This window comes from Benincasa hispida, chromosome 8 (assembly GCF_027475165.1).
Source record: "Benincasa hispida cultivar pf3 chromosome 8, pf3_genome.v1.1, whole genome shotgun sequence".
Lineage (NCBI taxonomy): Eukaryota > Viridiplantae > Streptophyta > Magnoliopsida > Cucurbitales > Cucurbitaceae > Benincasa > Benincasa hispida.
Window position 1 is genome coordinate 39911043 of NC_143485.1, and position 17241 is coordinate 39928283.

The following is a 17241-nucleotide window of genomic DNA, read 5'->3' on the forward strand; positions in this document are numbered from 1 at the left end:
GGCCAATTTCATCGGCCTAGTCAACAACTTCTTGTAATTGAGTTTCTAGGAATCAAACCTAATCAGAGACTTCTATTAGATAGAGCATTTGCTCTTCTATCTCGACCAATCGGTCAACATGAGACTTGCCCAACTGCTTTGTAGCAAACATGATCACAGCTTCTCAACTCCGCGAGCCGACTTGGCTCTGATACCAATTGTCACAATCACACCTTTGTAAGGGTCTCGAGATGATTGTGTGGCACTTGTTCTCACCCTCGAACAAGTCAGCCAATCCAAATCCAAATAGCCGATGGCACAATAAGCGTTTCAAACAACCTCCACCCTCGTTCTTCAAAAAAGGTTTTAGCAAACGGGTTTAGAGAAAAATATTTCTGCAAACGGTTGAAAGCATGTGTAAACAATGAACATTAGTCGTACATCTAGAAAGAAATAAGCAATAACACGACTTTATAGCATACAACTCACTGGTATGAGGATATGATGATTAGTCTTACCCCCATAAAGTGCATTTTGAACAAAAATACATATGTCACCCTTGCATATGAAAATGGGCGAGTGGTCACACACTAAGAAAAGTACATAGAAAGTAAACTACCTAGCAAAATGAGATACATAAGATGAAAACATAGTAAAAAGAGGTGGAGGTGGGCATGCGGCCATGGGCAACATGCCCTGGACAAGCATGACCGTGACACTTGTCATATCAAGCTAAGTTTAGTTTTCCATGCTACAAATTCACCATTGTTATTATTTGTATCAATAAAAATCAAATCTTTATTTCTCAAGGAGAATTTTCTTAAATGGAAATTTACTCAAAATATTTTTTTAAAATAGTCAACATTGAGAAGATTTTTCAAAATAGGTGAATATGTTTTGATTTATTTAAAATTTTGAAACCGTGCTTTCTACCATCAAACTCTGCTGGAAAACTCAGATGGAATTCACTTTCCAAAGTCTTCATTTCCAACTCGAACTCTTCTAATCCTACAATCATTCTCTTCCATATTTGTTGGGTTTTTTATGCCAAATGGTTTTATCCAGGCCCACAAAGAAGATACAGCCCAAGGACACTACTTGATAGGTGAGAGATATGGCTGTGAAGAAGCCATACTGATGGAGAGTTTAGCACGCACGTGGAAGGAGAGGTAAAACCCCACTGAGACCAAAAACTGGTAAGAAACCAACCAAGGGGAAAATTTTACTCTCTCTTTTTCACTTTCCATTTCTTCTTCGAAATCAGCTCTCTGTCCCTCTCTCTCTCGATGTTAAACTATTTCATTTCAGATGGATAAAAGCTTTGAACAAGAAAAGAATGAAGGGAAAGAAGAGAAGTACACCAGAGTTTTAACGTGGTTCGGCCAATTTAAGATGCCTACATTCACGGGATGATAATCTTGAAGAAGAATGAAAGACGAGTACAACTTTTAGTCTTTTCTAATGTGTATAATTTTTTTTTTTCTTTCTATCTATATTTTTTTCATTCTAAGAGCTCACTTTTTATATATGTTGAAAGGGGGATCAGATTCCATGTAAATATGAAAACAAAAGAAAAAACAGATTTTGTTACAAAAATATGGTTGGATTTACATTAACAATATTCCAATTAAAAGCAAATTCAAGCTCACATGACTCGTACTGGCTTGATCATGAACTAAATGTTCCTTGCCAGTCGCCTCGTGGCCTTCTATGCACTCTCTGATTTTGGTGACATTTGCTATGCACATTTAGAACACGATGTCAAGGGTTATTGCAGAGCTAGAACACGATATGGTTGGATTGTGGGAGTCTTGTTTTTGCACTCGAGGTGTGTGCCTAATTTGCGAGGAAAGTTGTAGGAATGACAGTACATTATGTGATTTGGAAACTAGGGTGAAAAATATGATAGGATGACTCGTCATTCGACATGTGGATGTTAAACAGAAAGTACTGACAACAACTGTAACAACAAAAATACCAACAACAAATAAACAAGTAAGGGCACACAACAGTTGAAACCTAGTTCAGTGATAAACACCTACGTCTGGGGGGCAGAGTGCCCAATAAAGATAATCCACTAATATGAAAAAGTTAAGCAGTTTACAATGTAGTACTTATCTATAATACACCAACTACTACAGTGGCTCACGTAGAGTTTAACTCACACATCACCTAGGTTCCCCCTAGATGTGAGATGGCTCGCTCTAAGTATGTTAATATTAGCGTCTGACACTTTGACACTTGACAATGTGTGAGACTCCTCTCAGCTTGATTATTTTCCCCTAGAATAAGTGAACTTCCTTCACTGACAAATCTTAGGTTCTCCTAAGATAGAGAACTCCTTCTCTGAAGCTCCCTTCTCTAGCAGCAATGGCTTAGGCTCCCCCTAGGACTGTGAAACCCTTTGAAGTGTTGCACTCAATAGATGAAGAACATGCACAGTGGAATAGTGAGCAAACAAGCAAAAACACGATGTAGAATAATTTGACCGAATTACAGAAAGCGTCTTGCTCAATTAAACAAATTCGACAACCCTAAAAGGTTTGCAAAACTCGCTTTAAATAATCGAATTCAATAAAGGAAATAAGTCCATTTGGAATAAAAAAAATAGCATTTAAAAAAGAAACATATGAGACTAAATATCACAGCCAGATAATTCCAAATAAGGAAAATATTCTACAAGAAAAATATTCTGATATCACAACTGGATGTTAAGACTTTAATTAAGACATTGCAAAGCCACTTCCTTAGAAAAAATTATAAAGCCAATAACCCAAATCTCCAACATAGGATTTGATTCTAAATTGTTCGTCCAAAAAGCATCGTTTCAAAACTATGTTAAAATTTGGATGTCTTGATTTTGCGCACCCAATGTTTGATGAATGCCATGTGAAGAATGTTGTTATTTGGACGATGATGATCATTGGGTAAACGAGGAAAAATTAGTTGATGAGACTATAACGTTATTCAATTTGATCTTGTAGAGGGAGAAAAAAAATTAAATGTTAACGTCTATCACTAATAGATAGTGAAGTTATTTACTAATAACATAAATCGAAAGAAAAAAGATTGGAACGGAAATCAGTGATAATTGGTTGACTTAGGAAGAGTAGGCTTCGAGGGTGTTGTAGAGCTGACAAATATTTTTTACCAATTTTATAATTCTTTTTAGGTTTTGCTATATCTCTAAATAATTTGACCTAGTTTGCCATATATGAAATCAAACCTTTATTTTTACAATACTATCATTAATTCTGAAAACATCATCTTGTTTCCTTTTGGTTTGAAATTGGTAAATACCCATGAATAAAGTCTTGAAATTTTTATCTCAATAGGGGAACACAAAATTCATCGATTCTGCAAAAATCTGCATAAGAAAAATAAAGAAGAAGAAGACCGTATCACAACCGTCCATTTCCAGGAAAAAAAATCAACAGAATCCCAAATCAAAATTTAGAATCCTTACAAATTTTGACTCTGTGACTTTCTGCTGTGGGACACTTCCATTCCAGCTGCATTCCATGGTGACCCATAGATCTGACTTTTTTCAGACCCTACCCATTTTTAATGACCATATTACCCTTTTCATTATTATTATTATTATTTTGAATATTTGATTTGATAAGGAAGCATCAATTTGGCTTAGAATGCAAAAAAGGGTAAAACCCAAAAAAAAAAAAAAAAAAAAAAAAAGAAAAAGAAAAAGAAAAAAGTTGTTCACAGATTCCCGAGTCTGTGAGACTCTGCTCTCTATGATGGCACATTACCCACAAACTCTAACAAGAAGACAAACAGAGCCCACCTAACAAACAGCACAGGAAAGGAGGAGAAAAATCGCTTCATAATCACTCCTTTTTCTTTTTTAATTTTTTCTTCCATTCATTCCTCTGCATTCAAATCTGGGAATGGAACAAAAAGATTGATTAAACTAAAGTTTATTAAAGTTTATGCTTTTCTCTCTTTCAACTCAATTTCAGTCCCACTCCATTCCCTTTCATTTTTCTGTTCTAAAAGCCTTAAATCACCTTCTATTTTGTTTCTTCTTCCATTCATTTCCCTTTGTTTACCATTTCTTTCTTCTCCTCCAGTTTCATTGTTACATTCTAATCCTTGTTTAATAATCATGCCTGTTGTTACACACACTTCCACAGTTGGTGAACACATGAAATTGAGAAGACCCAAAAGCATTTTGAACCATTTGAACCAACCCATTTCAGAATCAGATCCAAACCCATCATCAATCCCTTCTATAATTCAATCCACTCGCTGCAAATCCACCATTTCTTCTCTTCTGCTCTCTACTTTTTCCAATAATACAACTAGCGGTGGAAATGAAGCTTTACCTTCTTCCATTATCACCAATAGGAAGAAGAACAACTTCTCTTCTGCTACTCTCAGGGGACTCGGTTGCACCACCGCCGCTTCTCAGCAAGTTTCTGTCCCGGCTGTAATTCGAACTTCAGCGGATTGGGAAAGGAAGAAGACGAGGAAAAAAAAGCAGAAGAACTCCAAGAACAAAACCCAACAAGGAATTGTTGATGCCTCTCATTTTCAACCTAATTCGAACATCAACTCTGCTAGCTGTTTAGACGCTCAAGATGTTTGGTGTGGCCCTGGAATTGGATTCTCTGCAGATGCGGCTGCTTCTGTGGATTGTGTTGTTGCTAGAAGACATGCTTCTGGAAGGGGAAAAATCGATTTGGAGAAGATAACTCAGAGGGAGGTACGAACTTCTTTTTACTTTCTTTTGAATTTATTTTTGAATTTCTTTCTTATGTGTCGATGTGTCGTTCTGTTGTTGTTATTGTTAAGCATTCGTGTCGATTTCATAGTTAAAGAAGAATTTGGGCGTTTATTTTATTTCGGCTTTTGTCATTTTATTATCAGAACTTCAGATATGGGTTTCTTCTGTTTTTTTAATCGAACTTTATCGTCTCTGTTTCTTTTCTTTAATAGGGTTCTTCTAAATCTATCTGACCCTGTTCGACTTCCATTCTTGGAACTTGTTTGATTTTATTCTTCTTCGTAAATTTGAGTATTTAATGCAAATGGGTATGCATTAGATTTGGAATTTTTCTGAATGAAACCTTTTCTTTGGGACTATAAAAACGAAGAATCACTTATTCATCGTTCATTATTCATCGATAACAAACTCTGTTTAATGCGTTTTAACTTCCTCTGCTTTTCCCATTACAGCGTTCTTGTTTAGGAAGGCGAACAGTGAACCCCGAGACCCTTTTATTTTTAGATTCTGATTCTGATCTTCCAACTGCTCGATCATTGGAACTGTCTAGGAGTCGATATTATCGCCATGTTCGTCATCCATCCCCTGATGGCCTTGCTGAGGTGAGCCATAAATATAAGCTTTTGTTGGAACGACAAGGTGGTTCTACAACTCTGTCTCTGAGTTCTAAAAATATAAGTTTCAGTTGAGTTCTTTGTTCGTGGTGTTAATCTTGTCATTCTCTCCTTTAAGGCTGTTTTTCTTTTAGTTTTATTGACACGGTGGTTGGAAATGTTTTCACATCATGCTGTTCTTTTTATGTACTACTTAAAAGAACCTCTGTTTCACAATGATCATATGAAACTGATTTGCTCATTTGATATCACGTTTACATTATTTAGCAGATTATGATGTTCCAGAGCAGTTTGCTGATGGGTGGAAGGTTCGATCTACACGACCAATTTAGGGAATTACGACTTGACGTCGATAACATGTCCTATGAGGTTTGTAAGTTTCTCGAGTTTCTCCTTCTTGACACAATGTGATACTCACATCTCTTTCTTATTTCGTGATGGAAACAGGAGCTGCTTGAACTCGGTGAACGGATCGGCCATGTCAGTACAGGACTGAAAGAAGATGAGATAGTACGATGTATTAGAAAAATGAAGCCCCTTGTTGTGAATGAGCTAGCAACTCATTTATTATCACAAATGGATAGGAAGTGCAGCATCTGTCAGGTGAAGTAGAAGAGTTCGGTTTTGCTGGCTTTGATTAGCATTTGTGTATGTAATCACATTCTTAACATCTACAATTATTTTGTACAAGCAGGAGGACTATGAACCAGATGATGAAATGGGTAAGCTGGAATGTGGGCACAGCTACCATATACACTGTATAAAACAGTGGCTTTCACAGAAGAATACATGCCCAGTCTGTAAGACAGCAGCGGTGGGCCGAGGTTGAACGGTTAGTCCATCATGTCTAGCACTTCTTCGACTCTGCCTGCTTGCTTTCTCCACTATGTGGTGTATAGATTTCATTGCCTTTTTACATGAGCAAAAGCATTCGTTCATTCGTGTGAAGCTTCCCTATCTGCTTATAATAGATATGATGGGCGCCATTCTCTTTTTCCTCTGTCCTCTAGAGATTTCATGTTATGGTGATTTTGGATTGACTTGATTGCATAGCTTTAAGACCTCAAGGTACTATGCCTTTCTTGTGTCCTTCCCGACAAATTTCGTCGGGCACACAAAAAAAAAAAAAAAAAGGGAAAAAAAGAAACAAAGAAACAAAGCTCTTATTCAACTTATGAGCAAGTAAAATGTTGTAATCTGCTTTCATTATGGCGCAGCTTTGCCTGCCTCTCGTGATTGAATTAATGGTTGAAATCAAATGATAATTTGCAAAAACACTGTATGGTTGCATCATTTTATAACTTGTAATTGAATCTCTTGGGTTTTTGGATGATCTCCACCTTCGTTTTATTGAATTGAGTTGGGTAGTTATCCAGTGATTCCACAGAGTGAGGAAAAAACTAAGAGGGAGAGAAGACTTCAGTTTAACTGGAGACATTTCCAGAAATTAGTATAAAGATTCCATTCCAAATTACATAACCTAGAACTTTCTAAAGCCAATAATTCACTTCAAGTAATATCCTTCATAGGATTGTATGCTTTCTTTACAATTGTGTATATGGTGAGAAATCTGTGTATATTTTATCGTGGAAGATATACATGCTACTGTTTCTTATTTCAACTGATGGGATATATATAACTAGAGGAGTTGAATGGTATGGTAAAATCAAACCATGTCATGGCGGTTGAGAAAATCGGTTATCAATGGATATACTTCACTTGATGCCTACATTCCATAACATTGAACACAGAAGTTAGAGACGATTGAAAACCAAAGTAGCTTAAGAACTGACTGTGAAGGAGAAGAACTGTACCAAATGACTTCCCACAATATCATAGTGAGCATAGTGAGGACCACCAAGCTTGCCAAGAACTTTGTAGGAAACCAACTGCGTAGGAATTTCTTTCACAGTTTCTGATTCATGTCAAAAAGGATTGGGAAGACAGTCGTCAATGAGGGTGATGAATGTAGAGAAGGCACGGCGATGTCACTCAGGTATTATATTAGAAATCCTACCATATACAGCTTCAGGAGGACAAATAAGGTCTTGGTCTCCAGCAAGAGCAAGGACTGGAACGTTGCCTTGGCGTAGATAATCCTTGTATTTGAATGTACCACTCCTGTCACATAAGCCCCCCTCCTCAAAAACAGACGATAGCTGCATGAGAACCTTTGCAGGCACAGATCCTGAAAATCGTATTATTGATCATGTCAACTATGGGTGTAGAGTTCAATAGCAACGCTGAAATGAAACTGTCATTGGTAAAGTACTGAATAATTTGATAATTTTTCATTGATAAACAGAAGGAAAAAGTATTTAACCAAAGCCATTCATCACAAGCTTCTCAAGCAAGGTGGGATGTAACATGTCTTCTGCAGAGATTTGACCCTTCAACCAAGACAAGACATAAGGAGGACGGGATGCGAGAGGATGAGCAATAACAAGCAATGGCCCAATGGGAATCACAGGAACATTAAGATTCTGTGCAGGATCTCTCTGTACATTAAAGTTGGATTTGCCTTTAGTTTCTCAATCTAGTATATGTGATTAGTCATATTGAGGAAGAAATCATCTGACAATAGCTTATACGATCACTTGCCAAAGGTAAAAGAAGTCTGAGTGACGAATTTGAAGGTCTGTAGTCAAGTGAAGAAGCCAAAGTAACAACCGATGCCAACTGTGGATCAACTTTCTTAAAGCCTGAAAAAGAATAATCATAGTCAAGAAAGATCTATTATAAAGGGTCCGCGGCTCTGAATGATTTGTGTTTCAAGATTATTGAAGTAGTTAGAACATTATGAGATAATAAGAAGGCATGTCAAACTCACTACAGCGAGAGATCGTAGCATATAGCAAGATACCCCCCATCGAATGGCCGATTGCTAGTAACTTGCCATCATTTGGTTTGGATTGGTTCCTTATGTACTCCATCTAAAATGAAACATCACATCCACGTTCATCATTAAAGATCTTCATTTGATGGTGTGTTGGAAGAAGTATTATTTTCAGCAATCCATGAAAAAACAAAAAAAAGCACCTCACCGCAGCAGGCACATCTTCTTCCAAGTAGTTGTCGAAGTCCCAATCATACTTCTCATATACATGAAGTTGTTCCTGGAACTCTTCTAATGCGGAGGTAACACCTTGTAGATTAAAAGGCTGAAATGGACCCAGTTGTTGAGCTCCGTCAATTAAATTGATAAGATTCTTATTCCATTGCCTAAGTTGAGTAGCAATGTTAGAAGTCTGTCCTGTAACAAATTTAAAAAGTATTAAAAATGGAGGCTAAAGTCCTTACATCCCTCAGTAACTGAAGTTATACCACAGATCTTAACGTGCAATTAGGTTAATGAAAGAAAAGTTCTCAACAGACCATCTCTTGAAGAAATACCAGAACCCTCAGAACTTTCATATGTACTGGCCTTGACTAATGGCTGTTTCGCCAGAGTTTCAGATCGTATCTGTTCAGTATCCTTCATTTTTCCTCTGTCAGTGCTAAGTCCCAATCCTCGAACTTCAAGAATCCATGTGTCATATCCTTGGTTGGACATGTAGCGAGCAAATGAGGACTGAAAATATTACATTGTAAATAGGTGTAAGAACCGAGAACCATGGATGATCTAGTTAGTCCACAAAAATGACAGAAGAAAGTAGAAGAGAGCGAACCTTTGGCCTATTCTACAAAAATAGCATAATGGTCATCTAAAACTAGACCGGACAGGAAGCACACTACATAAAGAAAATGGATGGCTTGGTTGTAGAGGGACATTGGAAGTTTTTAATAGCATTTATATGCACCTTTTAGACTCCGTTTCATATACTATTTCGTCCCACTACTAACTTCTCCATCTTATTAAGTCTCCATATCCTGATTCATCCTTGTGAATCCGTCAATGCTTTTAGAAATTTGTGACGTATGGGCCCCTTTTTGCAAGTTCTCGAATCACACACTATGGAATTGGCCTTTTGGCAATTTGTTACTAGTCAAATTGATCCCCAATTTAAAAACACTGCTGTGTTGATTAGGCCATGTGTCATACGAGTTTAACAATGTCAGTTCTTATCAAAGGTTCCTTATTTATGAAATCCATAGCGCTTGTAATGGACAAGAAGCATGATATGATAGCCGTAAGTTTAAAGGCACGACTATCATGTAATTCTTGTTTAGTGATTTTGATTCACAAAAGGATGAACGACTGTAGTAGAGAGCATGGTGATTGGTAATAGCTGTAATATCCCTCCTTGACAATGTGAGCAAACAACATATAGAGTTGTATGTGACATTTGGATTGTTCTATATTTCTAGTATCTGTTTGAGGGTCGATAAATTATACTTCCAATTGCATAGATCATGTCGTTAGAACTCTGTTAAAGCTCTGGTTCTAGGATTCGTGATTATACAAAGATGTAAAAAGAAAGATGAATCAATATCGGTCAGTCGATATGGCTAGCAGCCAAAAGAAACGTAGAGTTTCAAACAAACCAAGCAAAAGCTACAGTTTGTAGATCAAGTTGGTGAGATGGAGATTTCAATTCCAACCGCCATCTTATTGCTGCAGAACATGAAAGCAATGATGGGAAAAGAAATGAGAAAAGAAGAAAGAAAATGTAACTCACCTCTGGAGAAAGGTCATATCCAAGAGCATTGCTCCCAACCCCTGATAACAGCAAAAGCGGATGATTCCTTGATGGCGCCTGTTTGCAAACCAAAACAGTCTCTCTTACACACATTTCTATCCGTTCAAAAATTATCTCAATACCCACCAATCTAAATTAGAAACCCATCATCTATTATTCTCCCCGAGTCTCGAACATTCACAATTTATACAAGATGGGTTCACTCAAAGATTGAAGAGAAATCAATTTCTAGGATCAGAGTGAGAATAAACCCGAATAGAAGGGAGATAACGCCAAAGAGCGAGCTTCCAATCAGAGTTAGGAACAGAGACGTAATGAAGCTCGTCGGCAGTACAGATCAAACCCTTCTCCTTATTGGCATTCAATCCAGACGCACCGCCGTAAAACGCCCTGACGGACTTCACGGCGATCACATTCCGCCGGCGTAAGGCCCACGAAGGTTGTGATTTCCCTTCTTGTCTCAATCGGTGGAGATGACGGCGGCGGTCCTTGCTCTGGCCGATTGAGGAGAGATCGAAACGAGACAACGAAAGGGTCGCCATTATCTCCTCTGCGTTTGAGAAGATCGGAGCTTGAAGTAAAGAATGGCAGAGAAGTTATTGCTTGTGGGTAATTAGAAAGCAAGAAAATGACATGGTTTGAAAATGGCGGTTGGGGAGATTTTAGGAAGAAGAAAATTTTTTAGGGGAAAAAATTACAAAACTCGGTGAAGGCGAAGGCTGAGTCATCAAGTTGGGAATTTGGCCGTGCATTCGAAGCGGGTCCCACTTGACCAAGTTTTGACTTTTTATCCCTTTGGTGGGCTCTATTTCTGCGCTGACTTGGCTGAACCACATCCATTTTGCAATTAACATTATCCATTAAAAAAAACAATTTTCTTCTTGTGGGGATTAAATTACAAATTTAATTTTTGAACATTCCTCTTTGTCAGTATTCTTGGCTCCTGATTTCCAAAAAATGTCTAATAGATTTTCAAGTTTTCAAAGATTTCTAAGAGGTCCTTGGATTTTACAAAATATCTAATAAATTTTTAAGGTTTTTATTAGAATGCTTTGAACTTGTTATCTATAGCTTCAAATGGCCAAGTATAGGGTCTCGCTACTTAGTCTGCGAGTCGAGTCTAGAGGTGACGTGCCCTCGTAGGGGTTTGGGGGCCTAGAATCTAAATTGTATTCATATTTATGTTATTTACGATTTTGATCCTAGAGCTTAGAAGAGTGCGTTATATATAAACTCTCTAACTTTAGAGACATCTTTGTAATCTTTTATATGATATCTCTCTAATAACAAAATCTTGTTTTTACCCATGGATGTAATAACACACTATTAATGAATCAAGTAAATAGCGATGTCTAATGTTTGAATATTGATTTTGTAACACTTGTTTAATGAATTTTCAAAATATTCCGTTAATAGTCTTTGATCGATTCAATGTGTTTCATAACAATTCGTGGCTTTTTGTTAATGGAGATATATGCAATACATCTACTTCAAAATTTCAATTTGCTAAGCTTTCATATTTGGATTTTTCATGTGTATGAAAGGAAAGTTAGGCAATGAGAATGTAAAAGGATAAGAATGAAAGAAAAGTAGTAAGAGCTACGTTTATCTATTGTTTCCATTTGCTGAAAAGGATAATGCATTTGGATTTCTTTTTCTTCCTTATTTTTCAAGAATATTATCAAAACTGTGCAAAATTTAACTTTTTCCCTCCATTTCTAACCTTTTTTCTCCTTTTGTTAATTAAAAGTCACTTTTGATGTCTTGATTAATGTATTCCATAAATATAATATCATATTGTTTCAATTCTAGGGAGGATTTGAAAGTGACTATTAACATTTTTCCTTTTTAAAAACAAGAGAAAAATATACATTTTTAGTTCTTAAGTTTTGGGATTCGTTTTTATTTGGTCCAAGGTGTTACAATTTTATATTAATTTAGAACCTACTTTTCAAGATGTTACAATTTTATATTAAGATTTGAATTTTGTTTTAATTTGTTATGTTTCAGTTTAGTTTTTAGGTTTCAAAATTTACACTTTTAACCTTGATTTTTTAAAACTTATCTTTCAATATTTGGTATTAACATTTTGTAATCAATTAAAGATAATTATGAAGTAAAATCTCAATATTAATCTTAATAGTGAAACTAAATTAATTAATAGATATTAATACTAAAGATAAAATTTGTGTTTCAAAACTCAATTTTCAATGATAAAGTCCAAACATTTTGAAATTTAGGAGCTAAATTGAAATAAACGAAAAATACAGAGAATTAAAAATGTAACATTATGAAATTGATAGTCTAAATAGAAACTAGACTCAAAATTTAGGAATCAAACAAATAGTTTTCAAGTAAAATAACATAATGTGAGAATGTTAATTCCTTGTATTATGAGGAGGGTTTGCAATTCAAAGGAGGGTTTGAGTGGAGAGACCAGTTCAATTCCTTGAAAACTCATAATAGAAAATTCTAAATGAAGTAGATTAAAATATATGCAAAGCAAAAGTGGGCTTTTATTTTTTAAAGATTGATATCATTAAACCAAGAGTTTGGCCAGTGGAAGTGAAACATCTGCTAGAAAATTGCCTTGAAAAGAAGGGGAAAAAAAACTAAAAACAAACAGGTTATCAAACTAGACTTTAAAGAATCCTGTAATTCAGAAAATTCTCTCATTTGCCATTATTGTATCATTGCTGCTTGGCCTTCGTAGTTGACAAGTTTATTAAGCTTCCAATGTGTTGAACAATTTCAATAGAGGCATTTGGTTTTGATGCTCGCAATGCTCTCTCAGATAGATCTGCCATTTTACTCTCATCACCTGTAAAAAACACACACATACTATGAGAAAATCTAAAGTTGATGTCAATTTGACAATTTATGAGGCTAATCTCAGCTTCTTCAAACAAAGCGAAGCAGAAGAAGTCACCAGAAAGTTAATGAAATGAGGCAAAACAGAAGAATTATATCTGATATTGGTTGGGCATAAAGTTCTAGTCTCATCTAAACCTTTTCATCAAACCTCTTATAAACAGTGGTTAGAAATGTGGCCTAAAGTAAGATGTTATATAATACATTTGTATGTGCACACAAACATGCATATTAACCGTTCAACATGCTCAAAATGGAGAGTATTAGTCTCCAATTACTGATTAAGTGAGACTTCGTTTGATAATTATTTTGTTTTTAAAAATGAAACTTATAATCACTATATCCACATATGGATTTATTTGTTTTATATAACTCACTTTTTAGGAATGTTTTTAAAAAATCCCAGGCAATTCTTAAAACATTAAAAATAAAAAAAATAAAAAAATAAAAAAAAGGTTATGTTGGGTAACAATTCGGTTTTTTATTTTAAAAAATTAAGCCTATTTTTACTTATTCTCAATTTCTTTCATTGGTTTGCATATTTCTTAAGTAAAAGAGTTTAATTCTTCGTCAAATTCTAAAATTAAAACAAATTTTTAAAAATTACTTTTTCTAATTTTCAAAGCATGGTTTGTTTTTCTAAAATATTGGTAAAAAGTAAATAACAAAGCAAAAAATTGAGAGGTGGAATTGGTGTTTACCGGCTTAATTTTCAAAAACTAATAAAGACCAAATGGTTACCACATCAAGCCGTAGTTTTAAAAGAAGTTATTTTTGTTTTTGGGATTTAGCTATGAATTCAAATGTTTCCCTTAGAAATATGAAAGCTATGGCAAATAAGTCACGAAAAAGAAGCATAATTTTCAAAAATCAAAATCTAGATGGTTATCAAATAAGGTATGAATAGTTTGTTTATGTTATAAAACTTATAGATATCAGTCCTTCAATTGAACGGGTGACAGTAAAGAATCTTTAGGGAACCTTACAGGTCATATAAGCAATTAGTAGATTGGGTAACCATTTTAGATTATTCAAACTGATCTAGAGTCACGATCTCAAAACCAGAAGCAAACTAACGCATGATTTTCATTTGAATGAAGAAATGATTTCCTTAACAGAGCATGTTAAACATACCTAATATCTCATGAATTGCAATTGCAAGGGTTGTCGAATCTAGTTCATCTTCATTAATGACCGTTGAACCAGCCATGTCAGCCATTATTGAAGCATTTTTAAACTGATGTCCTTCATCTTCATATGGTGATGGTATCTAAAGTTAAACGAGTCAAAATATAAGGTTCCTTTCAAAGAATGAAGAACATACAGAAAATCTTGATTGGAGGGGTTGTAATTTGTACCAGTATAGAAGGCTTTCCAGTTGCTAGGATCTCAGAGCAAGTCATGGCCCCTGCTCTAGAAACAACGACATCTGCAGCTGCATAAGCCAAATGCAGAGAATGCATGAACCTTCACCAATAAAAAACAAACAGGATCTATTACATGCTTGTACATTTATGAAGATCAGTAGATGTTTACAGGTAGAATTATATGAAAGAAATGATGAAAACAGAATATGAATCCACATAAAAGATATATGATTAAGACATAATCGATACTATACATATGGATCAATCTTGGTCATCTAATCTCCAAGATTTGGCCGTATTAAGTATCAATATGAGAAGATCAAAATTATTCGTCAAGGAAGGAAGGCTGTGGCACTAGACATACATCCATGTATAACTCATAAAGATGGAATGGAGCTTCCATAGAAGCTCAATGAAGAGATAAATTTGTTTCAACATTTGACAACGTCGCGAGCAACTTACACAGTGGTGTTATGATATGAGCATGGAGCCACCAGGTTATTGAGTTTTCTAGATTCAGTCATGCTCAGTCTTATTAACCGCATTGATTAGCATATCTCAGACACTCATACTTCAGTTCTAGCATACATTTAATTGCTTGACTCTGAAGTTATTTACTTTTTTCCTTAAGCTAGAGTTTCCAAAAGATCTTCAGCAGCAATAAATAAAAGATCTACAAACAGTTACTATGGTCTCAGAAAACTCTCTCCAAGTATTTGCTGTCTAACAACAGATGCATTCTAGAGGATCATAACATCGTAAACTTCAATTCATGAACAAATATATAAGAAGATTATGATATTTAGATTTTAATATCAAGACTATAATCCACATGGAAGCAGGTAAATGCAGGTTGTTGGAATCTATAACTAGCTACTAAAATCAGTGATCAAGAGGAAAGTTGAGAGGCATTTAATACTGAGAAAAGAATTACGGCGTTAAATGCAGATGGGGATGGTTCTTCACAAGGCTGTCCATCTCATCAAATGTCTTCACACCAGTCTGCCATATAATATACAAACTCTTGTTCTCCAACAACATCTGATAATACAGATTCAACATGGCAATATTAATGGCATTTGCACCCAAAGACCCTCCAAGAATAAGCAACACCTTAGCCTCCAAATCCTCACCCTTCCCTGATCTTGGAAAGAAATGCAAACGTGCCACAGCCTTGGGCACGTACTGCCTCAACGCCGACCTCACCGGATTCCCACAAACCAAGCATTTCTTCTTCCTTGGAAAGCACTCGACTGTGGAGTTCAATACAACAAACACCACATCTGCAAAATGGGAAAGAACCCAATTCGCAAATCCTGGAACCGAGTTCTGTTCTTGGATTGCGAGCTTGACGCCATTGATCAGCCTTGCAGCGAGACAAATCGGGAACGAGACGTTCCCACCTGTGCCAATGACAATGTGGGGTTTGAAATCGATGAGTTTTTTGTAACTCGCAACCACGGATTTGATCAGATGTAAAGGGAGGAGAAGGTTTTGGGGAAGATATAAGAGGGCGAGCTAACTGGGTGGCCGGAACTGTGTCGAACTCGTACCCGGCGGAGGGGACGGCGGCGCTTTCCGTGCTGTTGGGTGTTCCTAAAAAGAGGATCTGCGCTGTGGGGTAAGCAATTAGGAGCTCATCGGCAATGGCGACGGCGGGATAAACGCGACCACCAGTGCCTCCGGCGGCGAAGACGACTCTCAGGGAGTTAATCGTGCTGTTTGATGTAGAGGGGTCATCGTCGTCTGATCGGTGAATAGACAGACAACGGATGCTTTTGACAGGCCTGAAATGTTAAGAAGATGAGTTATAACGAATCGATTATTGATCGCACAGTTGAGAGAGATTGGAGAGAATCTTGCCTGGAATGTGGGGAGGAAATGAGGGTGTAAGAAGTCTTAAACGGCGGAGTTGAAGGGTTAGATTTGGTGGGTAGAGAGAAATGAAAAATTTTGGTGGCCGCCATTAGAGCTGATTGTGAAACTCCAAGGGAACAGAAAAATGCATCTGTAAATGGTCTTTTCTTCTCCCTCAACTCTGCTTCTTCTTCGCTGCAACTTTCGAACTAATCGGAAGAGACTGACGCAAGTAGTACAATCAGCACACATCATTTGTTTCTCGATGTTACGGAAATTTCAATAAACAAATATTAACATGAACAATTAATTACAGTATAGATTTGAACGGAATCAACTCAAATCACTATTCATTGATTTAGTCTATGTAACTATTTGGTTATTTAAAATTAAATCTATAAACATCTCCAAATTTGTTTCTTTATTTTTTATTTTCACCGATAGTTTAAAAAGTGAAATTCAACCATTGTATTTAATAAAGACAGATTTAATTTTTAAAAATAAAAATCTAAAATCAAATGGTTAACAAACGGACCTTAATGTTTCTTTGAGTGGTTTCTTCTATGTTTTGTCACATTTTTTTTAGAACTTTTTTTTTTACAATATATTAAAATAAGATACAACTATAAAATGATCTAAAGCAGATGAGACCCTATTTGAAAATTTTGTGTGTATATATATATATATATATAATTGTTTGATATCTCACGAAGATAAGAGATCCAACAAAAAAAATATCGTGAAGTAAGGTCTCCACTTTCGCAAGTGCATGAACAACTTTATTGCAAGTCATATTATAAAAAGAAAATGTCAAAACTTTCACTTGAAAGATGAGGAAAAGAATATTCTCAGCAACATTTGATGTTTCAAATAAATTCTAACCGTCTCTATTAAGTATTCAACCTTTAAAGAGGATAAGTGCTTTGAAAATTTGTCTTTGATACTTTTAATTCCTTTTAAGATTATCAAACCTTCAAGAACTTTGATCGACCACCTTATGCACCACCTTAGAATGTATCCCAAAAGAAAACCCCGAGAGTCTTGTATAATCCCTAATGCTTCACAACGATCTTTTTTAGTATATTGAATTGATCTAAATTACCTAACTGTGTGTCTTGTCTTATAATTGAAGACCTTTTTCCTCCTACTTTTTGCCTTGTTATACTATA

General features: G+C 35.8%; 3 protein-coding genes across 4 annotated transcripts; 1 reads left to right on the forward strand and 2 right to left on the reverse strand.

Annotated features, from left to right (window-relative positions):
• Positions 1-3602: 3602 nt before the first annotated feature.
• On the forward strand, positions 3603-6612 carry LOC120083032 (RING/U-box superfamily protein). Of its 2 annotated transcripts, none has more exons than XM_039038526.2 (5): positions 3603-4702; positions 5176-5325; positions 5608-5706; positions 5785-5940; positions 6032-6612. In XM_039038526.2, exons 1-5 carry the CDS (start codon positions 4103-4105, stop codon positions 6164-6166), a joined length of 1140 nt encoding a protein of 379 aa, XP_038894454.1. In that variant the 5' UTR covers positions 3603-4102; the 3' UTR covers positions 6167-6612. The 2 variants fall into 2 exon arrangements, with proteins under 2 accessions (XP_038894454.1, XP_038894453.1); XM_039038525.2 differs by having other exon boundaries at positions 3605-4702; positions 5605-5706.
• A 143-nt stretch (positions 6613-6755) lies between these two features.
• Positions 6756-10691, reverse strand: LOC120083031 (alpha/beta hydrolase family protein). The gene is made up of 10 exons (XM_039038524.2): positions 10229-10691; positions 9957-10034; positions 8713-8908; positions 8382-8590; positions 8168-8270; positions 7939-8039; positions 7661-7835; positions 7355-7525; positions 7152-7252; positions 6756-7063 (listed from the first exon to the last, which is right to left on the reverse strand). Exons 1-10 carry the CDS (start codon positions 10517-10519, stop codon positions 7004-7006), a joined length of 1485 nt encoding a protein of 494 aa, XP_038894452.1. The 5' UTR covers positions 10520-10691; the 3' UTR covers positions 6756-7003.
• A 1780-nt stretch (positions 10692-12471) lies between these two features.
• On the reverse strand, positions 12472-16314 carry LOC120082574 (UDP-Glycosyltransferase superfamily protein). Its single transcript, XM_039037810.2, is given in 6 exon segments — positions 12472-12798; positions 13983-14118; positions 14207-14315; positions 15150-15715; positions 15717-16002; positions 16079-16314. Coding segments are annotated over 6 exon segments (1332 nt in total). The 5' UTR covers positions 16183-16314; the 3' UTR covers positions 12472-12667.
• Positions 16315-17241: the final 927 nt, after the last annotated feature.

Excerpts from the sequence above, each read along its gene's own strand:
- LOC120083032 (XM_039038525.2), top strand. The coding sequence starts at position 4,103 with ATGCCTGTTGTTACACACACTTCCACAGTTGGTGAACACATGAAATTG. Across the intron at positions 5,326-5,604 it reads CCCCTGATGGCCTTGCTGAG|CAGATTATGATGTTCCAGAG; the intron begins GTGAGCCATAAA and ends TACATTATTTAG. Across the intron at positions 5,707-5,784 it reads TCGATAACATGTCCTATGAG|GAGCTGCTTGAACTCGGTGA; the intron begins GTTTGTAAGTTT and ends TGATGGAAACAG.
- LOC120083031 (XM_039038524.2), bottom strand. The coding sequence starts at position 10,519 with ATGGCGACCCTTTCGTTGTCTCGTTTCGATCTCTCCTCAATCGGCCAG. Across the intron at positions 8,591-8,712 it reads TGGTATTTCTTCAAGAGATG|GACAGACTTCTAACATTGCT; the intron begins GTCTGTTGAGAA and ends AATTTGTTACAG. Across the intron at positions 7,526-7,660 it reads GCTTGTGATGAATGGCTTTG|GATCTGTGCCTGCAAAGGTT; the intron begins GTTAAATACTTT and ends TACGATTTTCAG.